The sequence below is a fragment of the Trichechus manatus genome, unplaced genomic scaffold (genome assembly GCF_000243295.1).
Source record: "Trichechus manatus latirostris isolate Lorelei unplaced genomic scaffold, TriManLat1.0 scaffold00067, whole genome shotgun sequence".
Lineage (NCBI taxonomy): Eukaryota > Metazoa > Chordata > Mammalia > Sirenia > Trichechidae > Trichechus > Trichechus manatus.
This window is the reverse complement of record NW_004444003.1, coordinates 5,185,926-5,208,697: the sequence shown is the minus strand read 5'-3', so window position 1 is coordinate 5,208,697 and position 22,772 is coordinate 5,185,926. Positions and strand designations below refer to the sequence as shown.

Genomic DNA, 22,772 nt, shown 5'->3' with positions numbered 1-22,772 from the left:
GTCCTCTTCTGAATCTTGCTTGAACTTCTGGCAGTTCTTTGTTGATGCACTGTGCAACTGCTTTTGAATGATCTCAAGGAAAATTTTACTTGTGTGTGATATTGATGATATTGTTCTATAGTTTCTGCATTTGGTTACATCACCCTTTTTGGGAATAGGCATCAACATGGCTCTCTTTTGGTTGGTTGGCCAGGTAGGTGTCTTCCAAATTTCCTGGCATAGATGAGTGGGCACTTCCAGCGCTGCATCCATTTGTTGAAACATCTCAATTGGTATTCCATCAATGGCTGCAGCCTTGTTTTTTTGACAATGTCTTCAGTGCAGCTTGGACTTCTTCCTTTAGTACCATTGGTTCTTGATCCTATGCTACCTCCTGAAATGATTGAATGTTGACCAGTTCTTTTTGGTACAGTGACTCTTTGTATTCCTTCTGTCATGGATTGAATTATGTCCCCCCAAAAATGTGTGCATACATTTGGGTAGGCCATGATTCCCAGTATTGTGCAGTTACCCTCCATTCTGTGATTGTAATTTTATGTTAAAGAGGATTAGGGTGGAATTGTAACACCCTTACTAAGGTCACATCCGTGATCCCAGGTAAAGGGAGATTCCCTGGGGTGTGGCCTGCGCCACCTTTTACCTTATAAGAGATAAAAGGAATGGGAAGCAAACAGAAAGAGGGACCTCATACCACCAAGAAAGCAGAGCTGAGGTTTCTGAGCTGAGATGCTCCCAGGCCAAGGGAAGACTGATGCATCACAGGACCTTCCTCCAGAGCCAACAGAGAGATAAAGCCTTCCCCTGGAGCTGATGCCTTGAATTTGGACCTGTAGCCTGCTAGACTGTGAGAGAATAAATTTCTCTTTGTTAAAAGCCATCCACTTGTGGTATTTCTGTTATAGCAGCACTAGATGACTAAGACAGAATTTGTTACCAAGAGATCAGGGCGCTGCTCTAACAGATACCTAAAATGCGGAAGCGGTTTTGAAACTATGAGTGGACAGAAGACTCAGAAGGAAGTGAGGTGAACTGTTAATACTGGAGAAGGTGCAGATGGTGAGAAACAGCAGCAGAGGACTGGCAGCAGCAGTGAACCGGCAGCAGCAGAACCAGGAGAACAGCGCCAGACAGCGCTGGCCCCGACCAATGGAGTAAGAGCTGAATGCCTGTGCATAGGAGGCTTCCTGGTGGATTGCGGGGCCTCTGGGCACTTATTGCTGGAGCTACAGAGCTTTGAAACATTTGCCCCAGCAGGGCAGATGTGGGTGTGAGAGCTGCAGGGCCAAGAGGCAAGCTGAAGAGATAAGGAACACAGGAAGCCGAGCTACCTCAGTCTCAAAAAGTATGGCCAGGACCTCAGGGGTTTCAAAGGGTGGAGCCATGACCTCTGGTGTTTCTAAGGGTGGAGTCGCCACTCAAATAGACTAGGAGAATAGTGTGCCTGAAGCTGAGGGAGCTGAGTTGCTGTCTTAGTGGGCCTGGAAGGCAGAGCTGAAGCCCAGGGCCAAGGGACCTCCACTCTGAATGAGGAGAATGTGGCCAATACCTAGAGTCTAGAGGGCAGGGCCATTGTATAAATGGTCTCAGAGAACAGAGGATTGTTTTCAAAGCCTTAAGGGCTAATGTAATGTGTTCTGCTGACTTGCTTGGTGCCTGTTATCCCTTCTTTCCCTTCAGCTTCTCCCATTTGTAATGGAAATGTCTAGCTTGTGTCTGTACTACCCTTGTACCTCTGGAAGCAGATAACTTGTATTCTAGATTTCACAAATGAAGAGCAATTGTTGGATTCTGGACTTGGAGTTAAGACTTTTGCTATGATATAATGGGGCAAATATGTTTTGCACGTTGCAAGAATGTGATTTTTGGGGGGCCAAATGGTGGAATGTCATGGATGGAATTATGTCCCTCCCAAAAATGTGTGTATCCATTTGGGTAGGCCATGATTCCCAATATTGTGCAGTTACCCTCCATTTTGTGATTGTAATTTTATGTTAAAGAGGATTAGGGTGGGATTGTAACACCGTTACTAAAGTCACATCCCTGATCCAAAGTAAAGGGAGTTTCCCTGGGGTGTGGCTTGCACCACTTTTTATCTTACAAGAGATAAAAGGAAAAGGAAGCAGACAGAAAGGGGGGACCTCAAGAAAGCAGACCTGAGGTTCCTGAGCTTAGATGCTCCCAGACCAGGGGAAGACTGATGCATCACAAGGACCTTCCTCCAGAGTCAACAGAGAGATGAAGTCTTTCCCTGGAGCTGATGCCTTAAATTTGGACTTGTAGCCCACTATACTGTGAGAGAATAAATTCCTCTTTATTAAAAACCGTCCACTTGTGGTATTTCTGTTGTAGCAGTACTAGATGACAAGACACCTTCCATCTTCTTTTGATGCCTCCTGGGTCGTTCAGTATTTTGCCCACAGAATCCTTCACTATTGCAACTCAAGGCTTGAATTTTTTCTTAAGTTGAGAAATGCCAAGCATGTTCTTCCCTTTTGGTTTTCTTACTCTAGGTCTTGCACATGTCATTATAATACTTTACTTTGCCTTCTTGAGCTGTCCTTTGAAATCTTCTATTCACCTCTTTTACTTCATTATTTCTTCCATTCACTTCAGCTACTAGATAGTCAAAAGCAAGTTTCAGAGTCTCTTCTGACATCTGTTTTGGTCTTTTCTTTCTTTCCTGTCTTTTTAATGACTTTTTGCTTTCTTCTTGTATGATGTCCTTCCACAGCTTGTCTGGTCTTTAGTCATTAGTTTTCAATGCATCAAATCCTATTCTTGAGATGGTCTCCAAATTCTGGTGGGATATACTCAAGGTCGTACTTTGGCCCTCATGGGTTTGTTCTAATTTTCTTCAGTTTCAACTTGAACTTGCATATGAGCAATTGATGGTCTGTTCCACAGTTGTCCCCTTGCCTTGTTCTTTTTTTTTGTTGTTGTTGTTTATTGTTGTAGTTTAAATGAGTTTACATTTCAAGTTAGTCTCTTATACAAAAATTTATACATACATTGTTCTGTGACCCTAATTGCTCTCCCTGTACTGTGGCAGCACACTCTTCCTTTCTACTCCTGATTTCCCATGTCCATTCAACCAGCTCCTAACCCTTTCTGCCTTCTCATCTCACCTCTGGACAGAAGCTGCCCGTTTAGTCTCATGTATCTACTTGAGCTAAGATGCACACTCTTCACGAGTATCATTTTATGTCCCACAGTCCAGTCCGATCTTTGCCTGAAGAGTTGGCCTCAGAAATTGTTTTAGTTCTGGGCTGACAGGGAGTCCAGGGGCCATGCTTTCTAGGGTTCCTCCAGTCTCAGTCAGACCATTAAGTCTGGTCTTCTTACTAGAATTTGAATTCTGCAGTCCACCTTTCTCCTGCTCCATCAGGGATTCTCTGTTGTGTTCCCTGTCAGGGCAGTTATTGGTGGTGTCCAGGTACCATCTAGTTCTTCTGGTCTCAGGCTGATGAAGTCTCTGGTTTCTGTGGCCCTTTCTGTCTCTTGGGCCACTACTTTCCTTGTGACTTTAGTGTTCTTCATTCTCCTTTACTCCAGGTGGTTGGGACAAATTGATGCATCTTAGATGGCTGCTTGGAAGCTTTTAAGACCCCAAACACTACTCACCAAAGTAAGATGCAGAACATTTTCTTAATAAGCTTTGTTATGCCAAATGACCTAGATGTCTCCTGAAAGCATGGTCCTCAGGCCCCTACCCCTGCTACTCTGTCCCTCAAAGTGTTTGATTGTATTCAGGAAACTTCTTAGCTTTGGTTTAATCCAGTTGTGCTGACTTCCCCTGTGCTGTCCTTTCCTTCACCTAAGATAATTCTTGTCTACTATCTAGTTAGTGAATAACCCTTACCCTCCCTTCCCATCCTTGTAACTATCAAAGAATGTTTTCCTCTGTTTAAACCTTTTCTTGAGTTCTTATAATAGTGGTCTTATACAATATTTGTCCTTTTATGACTGACTAAATTCATTTAGCATAATGCCCTCCAAATTCTTCCATGTTATGTTTCACGGCTTCATCGTTGTTCTTTATTGTTGTGTAGTATTCCATTGTGTGGATATACCATAATTTGTTTATGCGTTTGTCCGTTGATGGGCACCTACATTTTTCCCATCTTTTTGCTATCGAGAACAGTGCTGCAGAGAACATGGATGTGCATATATCTATTCGTGTGACAGCTCTTATTTCTCTAGGATATATTCCAAGGTGCAGGATTGCTGGATCGTATGGTTTTTCTGTTTCTGACTTTTTAAGGAAGCGCCAAATTGATTTCCAAAGTGATTGTACCATTTTACATTCCCCCCAACAATGTATAAGTGTTCTAGTCTCTCCACAACCTCTCCAGCATTTATTATTTTGTGTTTTTTGGATTAATGCTAGCCTTGTTGGGGTGAGATGATATCTCATTGTAGTTTTGATCTGCATTTCTCTAATCGCTAATGATCATGAGCATTTCTTCATGTGTCTGTTAGCTGCCTGAATATCTTCTTTGGTGAAGTGCCTGTTCATATCCTTTGCCCATTTTTTAACTGGGTTATTTGCTTTTTGTTGTTGAGGTTTTGCAGTACCTTGTAGATTTTAGAGATTAGATGCTGATCAGATTTGTCATAGCCAAAAATTTTTTCCCCAGTCTGTAGGTTGTCTGTTTACTCTTTTGGTGAAGTCTTTTGATGAGCATAACTGTTTGATTTTTCGGCACTCCCAGTTATCTAGTCTTTCTTCTGTGCTTGTACATTGTTACTTATGGTTCACAGTCTGTTTATGCCATGTATTAGGGCTCTTGTGTTGTCCCTATTTTTTCTTTGATGATCTTTATTGTTTTTGATTTTATATTTAGGTCTTTGATCCATTTTGAGTTAGTTTTTGTGCCCTCACCTTGTTCTGACTGATGATATTGAACTTTTCCATCATCTCTTTTCACAGATGTTGTCAATTTGGTTCCTGTGTATTCTGTCTTGTGAGGTCCACGTGTATAGTTGCCGTTTATGTTTTTGAAAAACGGTATTTGCAATGAAGAAGTCGTTGGTCTTGCAAAATTCTATCATGTGATCTTTATATGTACCCTGTGAATTCTGTACATGACCATCATTCCCTTTTCAACATTGGCTGCTAGGAAGGGTTAGTGGCTACGGTGTCATCTCTGATAATTGAGTACGTTATCAGATGTGTCTTTTTCCCAACTCTGTTCTATGTCTGAACTTTTATATACCTTCTTTCCCTCCACTTAAAATTTACACTATCATGTTGTACATTATGTGTATTTATAAGCCACCTTAAATCCTTTTTGGAATAAGTAAAAGCATTAATAGAGTCAATAAAATAAGGTATACAAGGACATATAAATGTGTGGATCCAACGAAGAAGGAGCAGCTGCATCTACTTAGGGAAGTCAGAAAATGCTTTGGAGAGGGAGCCACATGAGCTGAGACTTGAAGAACATTAGGGGTTGTCACTATGCATTGGAATCGACTCAGTGGCAGTGGGTTTCTACTGTAATACTTGTAGAGAGAACATTCTGGGTGAACACAAGAGCACATATAAAAGCCTTGAAGTCAGAGAGCCTGACATGCTCAGGGAACTACAAATAGCTTCATATGACTGGAGTTTAAGCTTAGAGGACATGGAGAGGAGACTGATCTGATAGGTCTACCCAAATTGGGAAAGACTTTGAATGGTATGTAAAGGAGGAGCCATGCAGGGATTTTGAACAGATGATCAGATTTTCATGTTAGAAAGACCACTCCTGGCGGTACTTTTGAGGCCTAGATTGAAGAAGGATGAGAAGTTAGATAGGACAGCTGTTAAGGAGCCTTCTCAGTCATCTAGGCAGGAAATCATGGGGACCAGAATTACAGCAATGGCAGTGTAGATGGAATATGAGGTCAGATTTGAAAACTATTTAGAAAACGAGTGATGGGACTTAGCGATAGATGTAGGGGATATAAAAGAAAGACAAATCTAGATTATCTCCTAGCTTTCTGATGCAGACCACTGGTATATGATGATGACATTCACCCAAACAGGGAGTGAAGGAGAAGGTAAGGGAAGGTTTGGTAAGGGAAAATGATCGATTAGATTTTGGACATTTGACTTTGAAGTGGCTGAATGACACGCAAAAGTTTCTATCAGGCAAATATACGTACATACACACATATATATTATGTGTGTGTGTGTGTATCTTGCGCTGATTAAGGGATCTTGTCTTGAGATATAGATTTGGAAGTAATCAGGGTATAGAGGTGTTTGAAACCATAGGGGTGGGAGAATCTCCCTGAGAGAGCAGAATGAGAAAAGGATCAAGGGATAGGGCCCTGGGAAAAATAACATTTAAGGGACTGGCAGCGGAAAAGTGCATCACAGAAGAGCACACAGAAAGGCAGGAGGAGAGCCAGGAGACACGGTGTCATTGAACTCAAGGAGGAATGAGTCAAGTAAAATGAAGAATAAAATGCCCACTGGATTTAGCACCCAGAATGTCGAGAGTTGACCTTATACTGAGGTATTTCAGTGGAGTGCTGAGAGCAGGAACTAGATTGAATTTAGCTGAGGGGTAAACAGGAGTTAAAGAAGTAGAGACAAGTGGATTAGATTATTCTCTCTAGAAGATTAACTGAAAGGAAGCAATAGCTGGAGGAGCACTAGTCAGGGGAATATTCCTTGTTTTATTTTTAAACTTTTGGTTGTTTATACACAGAGGGAAGAAAGCCATTGAGGAGAGGTTAAGAAAAGAGGGGTGAAGTGATGGAGCCAGATTCTGGAAGAAGCAGAAAGAAGGCATGGATTAAGAATTCAAGTGGATATTTCAGTCTTGGATAGAAAGAGAGATAAGAAGGAGGTGAGGATAGGCAGAGATGCAAGTAAAGTGGCTGGTCCAAGCCTCATTTACAACACACATAAATCTGAGCAGTCTTTTAAAAAAAAATTAACATATATATAGATTATAACTGAAAGAGAAATAGAAATCAGAAAAGATAATTTATACATGTACAATCCTACCTACTAATAAATCATCTGTTTTCATTATTCTGTGTTGTCTTTGAGCTCTTGTCCATGTGTCACAAGTTTTTATAGTTATAAATATAACATAGATGTATTTTTCTGAGGTTTTTTAAATTTAATAAAAGCTTTGTAGAGATATAATTCACGTACCGTAAAATGCAACCTTTCAATGAGTACAATTTGGTGGTTTTTGGAATTTTCAGAGTTGCGCAATCATCACCATTATCTAGTTTCAGAACATTTTCATCACGCCAAAATGAAACCCTATGCCTGTTAGCACTAATGAGGATTAGACTCTTCCCTCTCCACAAGCACTGATAACTACTAATCTACTTTCTGTTTTCTATTGATTTGCCTATCTTGGACATTTCCTATAATATGTGGCCTTTTGGTACTGGATTCTTTCACTTAGCATAATGTTTTCAAGGTTTATCCACAAATAATATCCACAAAGCCAGATAATATCTTCATTTTTAAATATTTAAAAAGTTTTGAAACAAACAGAAAATTACAAAAAATTTGGATAGAGAAAATTTTCTTCCTCTGGAACCATTTCAGAGCAAATTGCCAACCTGATGCCCTATGGTGTATATTTCCTACAAACAAAGATACTCTCTTACACCACCACAACACAGCCATCAAAATCGGGAAGTTAACACTGGTACATTGATACACTACTACCATCTACTCCTGAAATCCGGTTCAGAATCATGTTGCATTTAATTGTCATGTCTTTTTAGCCTCCTCCAACATATAATTTTGCATCCTACTTTTTAACTTAATGTATCATGATAGTTCTTTTGATTTATTGTGTAAATATGATGTTAGGATATTGGATTCTGCTCAAATGTAGGCCTTTAATCTGTAACTTTCCCTCCTTTGTTTTATGACATTTTAAAAAATGCTGCGTGACAGTTTTACCCTCACCTCCAAAGGTGGGGCATCTGAGAAGTTAATTGTACTTGTCCTTGAAGAAAACCTTTCGTACCCGTATTCCAACCTCTTTTATCTCCTCCTTAGTCCCAACTTTTCCAATAAGCGTCAGTGATAGCACGGTAGACCTTTCTCAAAGGAATGTGGTGATGAATGAAAACAAAGCCCCCCTCTGCACCTCCCCTTCCCTGTGAGAGCTTTGTATAAATGTGATTGATGCGTTACCTTTACTGACTCAGGTCAGCTCTCCCCTTGCATGACAATGTTTCTGTTCTGTTGCTTCCGCCTAGGTCAGCAACAGCCCCCTGTCAGAAGAGGCTGTCCTGGGATTTGAATATGGGATGAGCATTGAAAGTCCTAAATTACTGCCCCTCTGGGAGGCTCAGTTTGGCGATTTCTTCAATGGTGCCCAGATCATCTTTGACACGTTCATCTCTGGAGGTTGGTATTAGTTTGTGGATGTGTAACAGATGCATGGCAACAGCCTCACGAGGACAGTTGAATGAAAAGGATTGTTGCTGCTTATGAGGCTCCTGTGTACTACTGCATCTCTAGAGAGTTACCCAGTGGGGTGTAGTGACTATCAGACAGTTAAGTTAGCCACTGGGAAGAGCATTTAAATCTGCCAGCAGGAGGATTAGGGGACCACACAGCTCCTATGCAGGGAGCACCTGTCCATCTCATGGGGAATGTTCATGGCTGTAGGAAGCAGTGGATACACTTGCTAGCTCCTAGGCTGTTTGACTTTTGGGTCTGTTCTTGGGGTACATTGAATAACTACAGACTGAATAATTGATAAGTAATGGTGCAAAAGGTTAAGCGCTCAACTACTAGCTGAAAGATTGGCAGTTTGAAACTACTCAGGGGTGCCTCAGAAGACAGATCTGGCAGTCTGCTTCCAAAAGGTCACAGCCTTGAAAACCCTATGGGGCAGTTCTACTGTGCACACATGGGGTCGCCATGAGTCAGAATTGACTTGATGGCAACTAATAACAATAACAACAACAATGGTGACATAGTGAGGATTTTTGGTGAGACTGGATGAAAATCAGCTTCCCTCCGTCCCAGAACACTCAAGTATGTGAAAGTTGTAAAACTGTGTGTCTTTATTGTTATTATTATCATTTACAAAAGCAGTACTTGCTTATTGTAAAAATGAAAATTATATGAAGTAAAAAGTCAAAAATCTCCTCCCAGACCCTCAATCCCATTTTATGGGTGTAACCACTGTTCATTGTTGAGTGTACACTTCAGATCTTTACTGTAGTTGTATTTCCCTATAACTTTGTAGTTGTGAGGAAGAAAACTGCCTTAAGTTGACTGGACTTTTGACATATGCAAAGACTATTTTCTGCAAAGACTAACCTGTGTTTGCCACCCTCAGTTTGAGGGCAGTGGCCTGTGTTGTAAATTGTGCAATGAGGAAAAGTAGCAGCTGCCCATTCTTGGTAAGAGCTGTGCCTGAGGTGAAATCAAATGGTGCATGCTGTCCTAGAAGCCGGGACTGTCATCTTTGAATTTGTCTGTCACTTGCTTAAGCCCAGTACATGTGTCATCAGAGGCTTTCACCCAGTAAAATGGATTTTTTCCTCTAAGTATGGCGTGAAAGTTGTAAAAAATGAAATGGAACACATAGACAGCAATATCCTAGGCATTAGTGAGCTGAAATGGACTGTTATTGGCCATTTTGAATCAGACAGTCATATGGTCTACTATGCCAGGAATGACAAATTGAAGAGGAATGGCGTCACGTTCATCCTCAAAAAGAACATTTCAAGATGTGTCCTAAAGTACAACACTATCAGTAATAGGATGATATCTATATGCTTACAAGGAAGACCAGTTAATGTGACTATTATTCAAATTTACGCACCAACCACTAAGGCCAAAGATGAAGAAATTGAAGATATTTATCAACTTCCGCAAGATGAAATTGATCAAACTTGCAATCAAGAAGCATTGATAATTACTGGCAATTGGAATGTGAAAGTTGGAAACAAAGAAGAAGACTTTGTAGTTGGAAAATATGTCCTTGGTGATAGAAATGACGCCAGAGGTTGCATGAGAATTTTGCAAGACCAGCGACTTCTTCATTGCAGATACCTTTTTTCAACAACAGAAACAACTAGTATACACGTGGACACAAGAATCAAATCGACTACATCGTGGAAAGAGATGATAGAAAGGCGCAATATCATCAGTCAGAACAAGGCAAGGGGCAGATTGAAACAGACCATCAATTGCTCATGTGCAAGTTCAAGTTGAAGCTGAAGAAAATTAGAACAAGTCCACCAAAGCCAAAGTATGACAATGAGTATATCCCACCTGAATTTAGAGACTGTCTCAATAGTAGATTTGACACATTGAACACTAATGACGAAAGACCAGATGAGCTATGGAATGAAATCAAGGACATCATACAGGAAGAAAGCAAAAGATCATTAAAAAGACAGGAAAGAAAGAAAAGACAAAAATAGATGTCAGAAGAGATTCTGAAAGTTGCTCTTGAACATACAGTAGCAAAGGGGAAAGGAAGAAATGATGAAGTAAAAGAGCTGGACAGAAGATTTCAAAGGGTGGCACGAGAAGACAAAGTAAAGTATTATAATGAAATGTGCAAAGACCTGGAGTTAGAAAACCAAAACTGAAGAACACGCTCGACATTTCTCAAGCTGAAAGAACTGAAGAAAAAAAGTGAACCTTAAGTTGCAATCTTGAAGGATTCTACAGGGAAAATATTAAACGATGCAGGAAACATCAAAAGAAGACGGAAGGAATATACAGAGTCACTGTACCAAAAAAGGATTGGTCGATGTTCAACCATTTCAGAAGGTAGCATATGATCAAGAACCAATGGTACTGAAGGAAGAAGTCCAAGCTGCACTGAAGGCATTGGTGAAAAACAAGGTTCCAGGAATTGATGGAATATCAATTGAGATGTTTCAACAAACAGATGCAGCGCTGGAAGCACTCACTAGTCTATGCCAAGAAATTTGGAAGATAGCTACCTGGCCAACTAACTGAAAGAGATCCATATTTGTACTTATTCCAGAGAAAGGTGATCCAACAGAATGCAGAAATTATTGAACAATATCAGCAGTACATCAACAGGGAACTGCCAGAAATTCAAGGTGCATTTAGAAGAGGACATGGAACGAGGGATATCATTGCTGATATCAGATGGATCCTGGCTGAAAGCAATGTATACCAGAAAGATGTTTACCTGTGTTTTATTGACTATGCAAAGGCATTCAACTGTATAACAAATTATGGATAACATTGCGAAGAATGGGAATGCCAAAACACTTAATTGTGCTCGTGAGCAACCTGTACATAGACCAAGATGCAGTCATTTGAACAGAATGAGGGGATACTTCGTGGTTTAAAGTCAGTAAAGATGTGCATCAGGGTTGTATCCTTTCCATACTTTTTCAATCTGTATGCTGAGCAACTATTCCAAAAAGCTGGAGTATATGAAGAAGAATGCAGCATCAGGATTGGAGGAAAACTCATTAACAATCTGCAGTATGCAGATGACACAACCTTGCCTGCTGAAAGTGAAGAGGACTTGAGGCACTTACTGATGAGGATCAAACACTACAGCCTTCAGTATGGATTACACCTCAACTTAAAACAAAAATCCTCACAACTGGACCAATAAGCAACATCATGATAAACGGAGAAAAGATTGAAGTTGTCAAGGATTTCATTTTACTTAGATCCACAATCAACGCCTATGGAAGTAGCAGTCAAGAAATCAAAGGCAACATTGCATTGGGCAAATCTTCTGCACAAGACGTCTTTAAAGTGTTAAAAAGCAAAAATGTCACTTTAAAGACTAAGGTGCGCCTGATCCAAGCCATGGTGTTTTCAGTCGCCTCATATGCATGTGAAAGCTGGACAATGAACAAGGAAGACCAAAGAAGAATTGATGCCTTTGAATTATGATGTTGGCAAAGAATATCGAATATACCATGGACTGCCAGAAGAATGAACAAATCTGTCTTGGAAGAAGTGCAGCCAGAATTCTCATTAGAAGCAAGGATGGCTAGACTTTGTCATTAGAAGGAAGGATGTCAAGACTTCGTCTCGCATACTTTGGACATGTTATCTGGAGGGACTAGTCCCTGGAGAAGGACATCATGCTTGGTAAAGTAAAAGGTCGGCGAAAAAGTGGAAGACCCTCAAAGAGATGGATTGACACCGTGGCTGCAACAATGGGCTCAAGCATAACAACGATTGTGAGTATGGCGCAGGACTGGGCGGTGTTTCATTCTGTTGTACATAGGGTCACTGTGAGTTGGAACTGACTCGACTGGAACCTGACAACAGCAACAAGTATGGCATGACAAATGCTAGAAACTGTATGTTATCAAGATAGCTTTAGGGGACCTAGCAGCACACTAATATTTGTTATCACTAGTCAAGTCATGTCAGACTGTTTTGTTCCTGTTTTATAGAGTTCTTAGTCTATACATCACACTTTTCCAGGAGAGGCCAAGTGGCTCCTACAAAGCGGCATTGTTATTCTCCTTCCACATGGCTATGACGGGGCTGGCCCAGAGCACTCATCCTGCCGAATAGAGCGTTTCTTGCAGGTATGTTGAATGCCTTCTGGATTCCCAGAAGCTTTTTCCTACTTCCTAGGTACTTTGAAAGACACAGAACTTTCTCCTGAAAATAAAAGTGTAAGACATTGTAATATTTGAATAAAACAGGTCCAAAGTAATGTCAACATTTTTTGGAAAAATAATGCCTTAGGTATATTAGTTTTTCTACCTAACTAGGTTTTAGGTTATTTATGTACTTTTTATTTTCTTTTTTGTATGTATTAGGTATATGTGATTTTATGGCAGTTGAAGTACCTCAGATCAGTGGTTCCTGTATTTGTCGTTTTGTAATTGACTTATTTCTCTCAGAATAATGTCTTCAAGTTCTGTCCATGTTGTAGCATGTATCAAGACTTCATTTCTCCTTCTGGCTAAGTTGTAATCCATTGTATGTATGTACTACATTTGGTTTATCCATTCATCTGTTGATGGGCGTGTAGGTTGTTTCTACCTTTTGTCTGTTGTGAATAGGGCTGCAATGAACATTGGCTTACAAGTATCTATTTGAGTCTCTGTTTTCAAGTCTTTTGGGTATATACCTAGGAGTGGAATTGCTGGGTCACATGGTAGTTCTATTTTTAGTATTTTGAAGAACAGCCACATTGTTTTCCACAACAGCTGTACCATTACAGCGTTCCCACCAGCAATGGACGAAGGTTCCAATTTTATCACATCCTTGCAAACATTTTTTTTTTTTAAATCTTAGACATCCTAATGGGAGTGAAATGTATCTTATTTGATTTGCATCTCTCTGATGGCTAATGATGTTGAGCATCTTTTCATGTGTTTAGTGGCCATTTGAATATCCTCTTTGGTGAAATGTCCTTTGCCCATTTTTTGATTGGGTTGTCTTTTTGTTGTTAGTTGTCAAAGTTTTATGCATATTTTGGTTATTAGATTCTTATTAGAGACGTGGTTTCTGAAGACAGTCTCCTAGTTGGTGGCTGGTCTTTTTACTTATTTGGCTGGTAAAATCTTTTGATGAACGAGTTTTTAATTTTTATGAGATCTTATTTATTTATTTTGTCTTTTGCTGTTTGTGCTTTTGTTATTATATTAGATAATTTATTGTTAAAAGCTAGGCCCAACAGCCTTGTCCCTGCATTTTCTTCTAAGAATTTTATGGTTTTAGTTTTCACATTTAGGTCCTTAATCCATTTTGAATTTGTTTTTGTATTTAGTGTGAGGCATGGATCCTGTTTCATTTTTCTGCATGGGGAAATACAATTTTCCCTATAACATTTATTGAAGAGACTCTTCTTTCCCCCATTGAATGGACTTAGCTCTCTTTTCAAAAATCAGTTGGCCATAAATGTGTTTGTTTTTGTTTTAAACTTAGGAAAAATAACAACATGTTTGTATGATGGTAGGAGTGATTCAGTAGAGAGCAAAAATAAAAAATGATGTAGGAGAGAGGGTAGAATAATGGAAATGATTTCCTTGAGTGGGCAAGATAGGATGGGATCTAGTACACAAAGGGGTGGATCAGTTTTAGAGAAGAGCATGGTGAGTTCGTCTAGGATAATAATTGAAAGGTGCAGATGATAGTACATGAGTAGGTGTGGTAGGGGCCTGAGGAAATACTCTGAAGTCATTAGCTGAGAGTGATGTTGAAGGAGGGTGTGATGGGGGCTTGAAAGGTGTGAAATAATCATTTGAGAGAGGAAGACAATGAGTAGATTAGGAAAATATAGTATTAACAGTCCAGCAGCATTAAGGGCCCGCTTGAGATTCATGGTCAAGATGTTAAAGTGAGATCAGTCAATGTGATTATGTGTTTTCTTCAGCTACTTTCCCTGCACAGGCGCTGTCATGGGTTGAATTGTGTCCTCCAAAAATATGTGTCAACTTGGTTAGGCCATGATTCCCAGTATTGTGTGGTTATCCTCTATTTTGTGATTTTGCTATGTGTTATAAATCATAATTTCTGTCCGTGGTTAAAGAGGATTAGGGTGGGATGTAATACCCTTGCTCAGGTCATATCCCTGATCCAATGTAAAGGGAGTTTCCCTGGGGTGTGGCCTGCACCACCTTTCGTCTTATAAGAGATAAAAGGAAAGGGAAGCAAGCAGAGAGTTGGGGACCTCATGCTACGAAGAAAGCAGGGCTGGGAGCAGAGCATGTCCTTTGGATCTGAGGTTCCTGCACAGAGAAGCTCCTAGACAAAGAAAAGACTAAGGACAAGGACCTTCCTCCAGAGCCGACAGAGAAAGTCTTCCCCTGAAGCTGACACCCCGAGTTGGGGCTTGTAGCCTACCAGACTGCGAGAGAATAAATTTCTCTTTGTTAAAGCCATCTGCTTGTGGTGTTTCTGTTATAGCAGCACTAGGTGGCTAAGACTGGCGCATATGTGGAATATGTAGAAAATTGGGACTAACTAGGGTTATGGTTTGGAAATCCTGGTGGTGTAGTGATTAAACGCTGTAGCTGCTTACCAAAAGCTCTGCAGTTCAAATCCACTAGGCGCTTCTTGGAAACTCTATGGGGCAGTTCTACTCTGCCCTACGGGGTTGCTATGAGTCGAAATCGACTTGACAGCAACAGGTTTGGGGTTTTTATTTTTTTTAGGGCTATGGTTTAGAGTGATAAAGGATCAAGGAAGTCAAGGGTAAAGAGAAAAGAATGATTGTAATTATCGACTATGGAATTTAAGCTAGGTAAACAGGCAGGAGGAGATGTAATAAGAGTAAAGGACACTGAAAAGATGATGGTTTCAATGGACTGCAAGTCCTCAATGAGGTTGAAGGATTTCTGGAGTCAAGGTATTAAAGGGAGTGAGCTAGAAAGATAGGAAATGGTGGTCAGAGATAGAATACATAAATAGAGCTTGTGGAGAGATTCCTGTTATTGATCATAAGAAAGATATTACTATGGGGATGGGTTGTTAATATAAAAAAAAGGATAAAGTTACTGGAGGACAGGAGTTCAAGGAACCAAAAAGCCAGGGTATTAATAGGGTCATCTACACATACATTAAAATCACAAAGACCATGTTAATAATATAGTACCTACCTCATAGGATTGCTTGAGGCATAGTCAATATATACACACTGCTTAGAATAATAGTTGCCATTTGTAAAAATGGTATGGCAGAGGCGTCTGACCTCCTCGTCTAACTTCATAAAGGGCAGGAAAGAGAATCATTATCAGCATCAACAGCCCAAGGCTGATTGCTATAAAGAGGAGGTCAAACATACCTCCTCTCTCCAACCTTTTACCAATTCTGAAACCATCTGTCCCTCCCATGGCCCCCTCTACTTCTCTGCTGAGTTTAATAATTCATTGCAATGGCCACAAAGAACTCACAGACCGTATTCACGATTATGGAGTTTATTAGGGAAGTAACAGGTTATAATTCAGGATCAGGAAATACTTAAGATACAGTTCTTTGATCAGGACAGCCTCTTCTCAGCTATGCTTGCAGGCAGGCCTCTCTCTGGCCCTCGGCCCCTTGGCCCAGCCTCTGCCCTGCTTGCACAAGTGTTACGAAGGTCTTTAGCTCCACCAATAAGTGCCCAGGAGCACCCTACTCTGCCAGGAAGCCTCAGCCCAAAGTTGCTCAGCTCTCTTGCTCCCTGGGCTTGGAAGCACACCATGCCGTCTCAGGCCACTCTTCTGGTTCTGCTGCCTCTGCTGCCGCTGCTTCTTGCTCTCGCTACTGCTGCGTCACTGTCTCTCGCTTTCTTCCATGGTACAGCTCCCTCTGTCTCTTGGGTCTAGGAGGGTCTCAGTGCAGGGATCCCAGGTCCAAAGGACTCACTCTGCTTCCGTCTCTTCTTCTTGGTAGTAGTCAGGTCCCCCTCTGCTCTGGAATTGGCTCTTTTTTAAACCTAGCAGGATGGCAAAACTGACTAATTCCTTCATAAGGGTTCCATACACCTTATTTCCATGGTCCCACCCCCATGCAGGGTGCCATGCACTTTATTTACATTATTAGCAAGCTATCCAATCCCCCTGATGGGCCACAAGCACCTTATTTGCATAGACCCACCTAGTCATTTTGTGGGAGTTACAAAGACTGGCTATAAAGGCCATATTAAGTAATTCACTGCACCATACCATTTATGTATTTGCTATTTATTATTGTTATTGTTTGACCTACTTTGATTGTGATTATCTCAAACTTTTTGTTTATACCATAATTTTATTTTTAGCCCTGTATAAGAACTATTATATGTGAGGTGCTTAGAAGAGTATTTGTTGCTTATATGTGCTTGCTTAATTCCTCTGCTTTCATTGTGGTTGTCTCAAGCTCTTTGTTCATGTCATTTATTTTTAGCCTTCTGTATTCTGTTTCTTGGTGTTTCTTATTTGTTTATTAGTTCTGTAATGATAGATTTTGGTTCTCACTTTGTTTTCTTAGCATTACACTCTTTTCTCATCTAACTCTGTTGTGTTTTATTTAAAACTGTCTGCCTTTTGTATTCTATGTTCCTTTCTTCTTCTTTTTTTTTTTTCTTAAAAGTTATTTTGACTGTACGATATTTAATTTGTCACTGTCATTTCTTTTTGTCTTGTCTTTGGTTATTTGGGGCAACTCTGTCAAGATTTTATAGTTGCTCTGATACGGTGTGGGTGAAGTCCTTTAAGTATCATTCCCAACTGATGTCAACTTATCTCCTTGGAACAACAGTTTTGTATAGGCTCCACTTTTTGGAGCCTAAGGACTTGGAAGTAGAAGGGAGAGCCCTGCTGGGGTGAGCATTCTTCATGTTAAATTCTGCTCTCACTTCTGAGATTCCAATAACTACCCCATATAAGGGCCCACTCCCCTAAGTCAGGGGTGTGTACCACTTCCATGGGCATCTGCCTCTTTCTTTGGCAGGATGCAGCGCCCTAGAAGAGGCAAGCCTGGCAGCCCTGACTGCTTCTCCTGAGATCTGTAGGAGCTTCTACTCTAGAAGATTTTGCCTTTATTTATTCCCGGGGTTGCCTACTCACCCCCTCTCTCCAAAGTGGAGGGTATTAGTAAGGATTCTCAAGATTTTGTCAACTCATTTTCTTTTCTCTCCACTGCTTGTGGAGTGGGATTAGGATCTGTGCCACAGTATTCTGCCCCAGCAGCAGGATCTTCCAAGATTATTTAGTTTCCTTGTTCTCAACTTTTCAACCTCTTGGTTTAGCTACTTTTGATTTTTTTTTCCTGTTTAAAAAATAGCACTATTTTTGTTTATTTCATTAGGAGAGTGAGATTCTGATAGTGTTTCCTCCTACCATCCTAACCCCATAGTACTCAGAATCTATATTTTTAAAAAAGTCTTCCCCAGATGGTTATTGCAATCAGCTGTGTCTGGGAACCACGGTGTTAGACGACATAGAATTGGGCAGATGAGGAGAGCTGTCCGAGCTCTCTTTTGATTCATACTGTACAGGTCGTAAGTTTACATCTTGGTATTGTTCTATGCTGAAGAGAAATTTCTTTTACCAACTGAGAATCCATGCATTTCCCTTTGGATGGAATATTGTTAATGATGATTGAAGTAGATCATCTGAAAGCTCTCGTTTTTCTTCCAGATGTGTGACAGTGCAGAAGAGGGAGTGGATGGAGATACAGTGAACATGTTTGTGGTACACCCAACTACTCCTGCACAGTATTTCCACTTACTTAGAAGACAAATGATCCGGAACTTCAGAAAACCCCTCATCGTCGCTTCTCCTAAGATGTTACTCAGATTCCCTGTAAGTAGAAAAAGCTGGTTAATCATCCTTTCTCCTTTTATCATTTTATTGTACTCTATTTTTCCCTATTTTGTGATATGATTATATTTCTTAATTACAGAAACATCTTTTTCGTTTTAATTGGACTTAATGTTTTCATCTTTTTTTTTTAACTTTTCAAGAATAACTGAAATAGAGCTAGCTCTGAGTTTCCATTGTGATGAAGGACAGGGATACTATCACTCTGGTATCCTAGTATGAGCAGAAGGAATTTTTTAGAAAAAATTTTGAAGTCCAAATGGTCTAAGCACTATCATATTGATAGGAGCAAGTTGGGAATTTAAAGTATTTTTGGTGAAAATGAGTAGTATTATTCATCAAACTTAGATTTTTTCTGTTAAATGATTTATCTATCACAAGTGGAATCCTGTTTCAGTAAGCATAAATGTTATAACAATAAAGCTTATAGTTACAGTGCTTTAAAATGGACATTTCCCCTTGATTTACCTTAACTAAGTGCACAATATATTTTTAAATCACAAAAATATATTAGTTTTCAAGTAGCAGTATTCAAGATAATAAATAATACTAAACTCGAATTTATCCCACCTGCTGTTATTTTCTCAGTGTCATATGAGTTTTAATTAGGATTAACATTTAAAATCTTTTGCATTTATTTGGATGCTACTGTCGAGGTGAAATAAGACATTTAGAATATCTTGTGCGGCTCACAAAAGTTTTAGAGTGTATATTTGGAATTGAGGGGTGTTGAGGAAAGTGGATGTGATTTGCTTTCAGCCAGTTGTCTTTTTAAGCAGTTGCTAGCATTTGGAGGGGGGTGAGGAGACACTCTCTCAGGGTTGTCATGCAAGTGTACGGCTGGTACTTACAGGAACTTAGAGGAAGTGCCTCCTTACATTTTGCACTCTGGTCACCTCACTTGCCTCACCATGGTTCCAACCCTGGGAGTCAGTGTGGAGAAAATCCACTTCAAGTTATTTCACCCATGATGGTGGTTCATTCCTACTGGCCTACTTATTCTCTCTTACCCAGTGTTCCTATAAACAACTATTTTGGGACAGCTTCCTGAGCCTAGAAGCATCACAGGACATTCGTGAAAAGTTAATGCAATCCCTTAAACATAGTTTTTCTGATGGAGCTCTTTTGACACAGATATTTTGAGATAGCAGTGTTAAAGGACTAAGTCAAAATGTAAAATCATTATGATTTATTTCAAGGAAATATATACACCTGGGATTCTTGATCCAACTTTCATTGTATCCCTAAGATTTTCACTTCCTCCTTCAACCATAGCTATAAAGGAGCTTCAAACCCACTGCTGTCGAGTCGATTCTGACTCATAGAGACCCTGTAAGACAGAGTAGAACTGCTCCAAAGGGTTTCCAAGGCTGTAATCTTTACGGAAGCAGACTGCTACATCTTTCTCTCAAGGAGCGACTGGTGGGTTCGAAACGCTGATGTTTCAGTTAGCAGCCACGCACTTAACCACTGCCCACCAAGGCTATAAAGGAGCTTAACAATATTAAGCATTATGTATGTATATTACTGAGTGAACTATTAGAAATTTTACTGAGAATTTTTTTGCTGTTTGAAACTGAGAATAAGAGATCATATTTTAGCCCTTATATTCTACCCTCCTCCCCAACTCTTATATAATTTATCCATCTGTACTTGGGAGTCTTAAAAATATAGCAACAGCTATCCTCTAGATTTTTAAGTGAAAAACTGACTACTACTATGAAGCGGTCTTCTTCATTAAACAGATAGATAATTCTGCTAATTAACTGAAAATGAGTCTGACTGTTATTGAATTCTGCTTTCTCCTTGAAAATTGAATTATTGGTACAAACGACCTTTCAGAATACAAACCAGCCTTTTATTTCAAGACCTATTCAGAAACAATTTACCATGTGACAAACATGACTCAGGGCTGTATATAGTTTGTGTCTCAAGTTGTACCTAAATCCCACTCCATTCCTCACTCTGTACCCCAGCTCCTTTCAATTCCTACCCTAAGGAAGTGAGGACCACAGTTTAGAATGGAGAAAGATTGCCTCTATTACAGATTATTTGGTAGTAAGAATACTTGAATATTTGATATTTATTTTTTACATTATATCAAAATATCCCAGCATCAATGTGGCTGCTTCACAGTGGCCTAGTCAAAATGTCATATACCCATTTGGGGACTAGAATATACAGCAATCAACTAGACGAAAGAAAAAGCGATCGCATCTCCAACTTTGGCTTTATCACTTATCTAACTTAAATTATTTTTAACAAGTATATATGTAAATTCAGGTAGATGACCATAAATTAGCTTTTATCATAGAAATATCATGTATTGTTCCTACTTGTACTGACAGAATAGGTTTGACTTATAGTAAAAAAAAAAACAAAAACACTAAACTAAAAGCAGAAACCATAATTGCCTGAGTTTAGCTGTTTTGGTTCACAAAAAAAATTATATAAAATGATGTTTCTAATTTTAAAAATTAAATATATTTTTACTGATAGTAAAGTTGTATGATCAAACTGAAATTTTTATTCTTAAAATTTTATTGTGGCATCTTTACTGTAGAGCCAGACAAAAGACAATCTCATATAAAAACCAGTTGCCATTGAGCGGATCCCAAGCCATGGCAACCCCATGCTTATCAGAGTAGAACTGTGCTCCTTAGAGTTTTCAATGACTGATTTTTCAGAAGTAGATCACCAGGCCTTTCTTCCAAGGTAACTCTGGGTGGTTAGCAGCCAACCACGTTAACTGTTTTCACTACCCAGGAATGCCAGTCTTGATTAACCTAAAAAATAATTTGTATACAGACTGATATTTTAAAACAGGAAAAGACACTCTGTTTATTAGTACATATGTTTCTTTGTTGTGCTAGGCTAGAATTTTTGGCCCTATTTTTGGTAAAGATTTCTTATGACTGAAAGCGTCTTCAGCTTATTTTCATTGGTTGATAAATTTGTGGCTTCCCCTCCCCTCTCCTTAGGCAGCTGTGTCAACTCTCCAAGAAATGGCACCAGGAACAACTTTCAAACCAGTGATTGGTGATTCATCTGTGGATCCAAAAAAGTAATTTGATGTGTACCTCTGTTTTCATAACGTACATGCAACAGAATTTTAATTGGTGTGAAAACTAAAAAAGCCCGCAAAATCAAACCCTTGGCCAACGAGTTGATTCTGACTCACAGCAACCCTACAGGACAGGGTAGAACTGCCTCATAATGTTTCCAAGGTTGTAATCTTTACGGAAGCAGACTGCCACTTCTTTCTTCCACGGAGTGGATGGTAGATTCAAACTGCCCACCTTTTGGTTAGCAACCAAGTGCTTAACGACTGTGACATCAGGGCTCCTAGGTGTGAAAACTAGTTCATGTTAAATAATCTAAAGTGACCAAAATCTCCTCTACCCTGATGTTTTAATTTCCTAGGGCTGCTGTAACAAAACACCACAATCTAGGTGGCTTAAAACAACAGAAATTTATTCTCTCACAGTTCTGGAGCTAAAAGTCCGATATTAAGTATCATTAGAGCTGCTTCCTTCTGGAGGTCCTGAGGGAGAATCTGTTCCATGCCCCTCTCCTAGCTTCTGGTTGTTCTTTGGCTTGTAGATGCCTCACTCCAGTCTCTGCTTCCATCATCTTATGGCCTTCCTCCCTGTGTGTCTTCGTATGGCTTTCTTATGAGGACACCGGTCACTGGAGTTAGGGCCCACCTTAATCTTAACTGATTACATCTGCAAAGACCCTATTTCCAAATAAGGTCACATTCTGAGGTTCCAGGTGGACATGAACTTTTGGGGAACACTGGTCAACCCTGTACATTGCTCATTAGCGACTCATCTGTGGATCCTAAAAGTGCAATTTGATGTGTATCTGTTTTCATACTCTGCAGTAGATTTTTAATTAGTGTGAAAACTAGTTCACGTTCAGGAATCCCAAGTGACTAAAGCCTCCTCTAACCTGATATAGGTTTTTTTAGTTGGTAGAGTAGGAGTTAGGGTACACATTTGAAGAGTAGACTTCGGAGGCATTTGCCCCTAAAGAAGGATTGCTACGGCATAACATATGACTGACCCCAACTACACAGCATCCCACTGCTTCATTAGCGAAGCATTTAAACCTACATTGTCTTCCTTTCTTCTGACAAAAGGGCCTTTATTCTATAGGATAAATTTTTTGATTACAACTGAATACTGAGCACGTATCTTGCTTTAAGATACTTTTCTCCCCACTAGAACACTTATACATTGTTGGTGGGAATGTAAAATGGTACAACCACTTTGGAAATCAATGTGGCACTTCCTTAAAAAGCTAGAAATAGAAGTTCCATGTGATCCAGCTATCCCGCTCCTTGGAATATATCCTAGAGAAATAAGAGCCATCACACGAATAGATATATACACACCCATGTTCATTGCAGCACTGTTCACAATAGCAAAAAGATGGAAACAACCTGTGTGCCCATCAACGGACAAATGCATAAACAAATTATGGTATGTCCACACAATGGAATACTACTCAATGATAAAGAA

The 22,772-nt window shown here is 39.8% G+C and overlaps 1 protein-coding gene across 1 annotated transcript in view; it reads left to right on the top strand.

Moving 5' to 3' along the window:
* Window positions 1–22,772, top strand: part of DHTKD1 (dehydrogenase E1 and transketolase domain containing 1) — a 75,036-nt gene that overhangs the window by 48,559 nt on the left and 3,705 nt on the right. Inside the window, exons 11-14 of the mRNA XM_004379687.1 lie at window positions 8,230–8,380; window positions 12,431–12,537; window positions 18,064–18,228; window positions 21,228–21,310. Coding sequence (XP_004379744.1) covers window positions 8,230–8,380; window positions 12,431–12,537; window positions 18,064–18,228; window positions 21,228–21,310 — 506 coding nt within the window. The remainder of the gene's footprint in view (window positions 1–8,229; window positions 8,381–12,430; window positions 12,538–18,063; window positions 18,229–21,227; window positions 21,311–22,772) is intronic.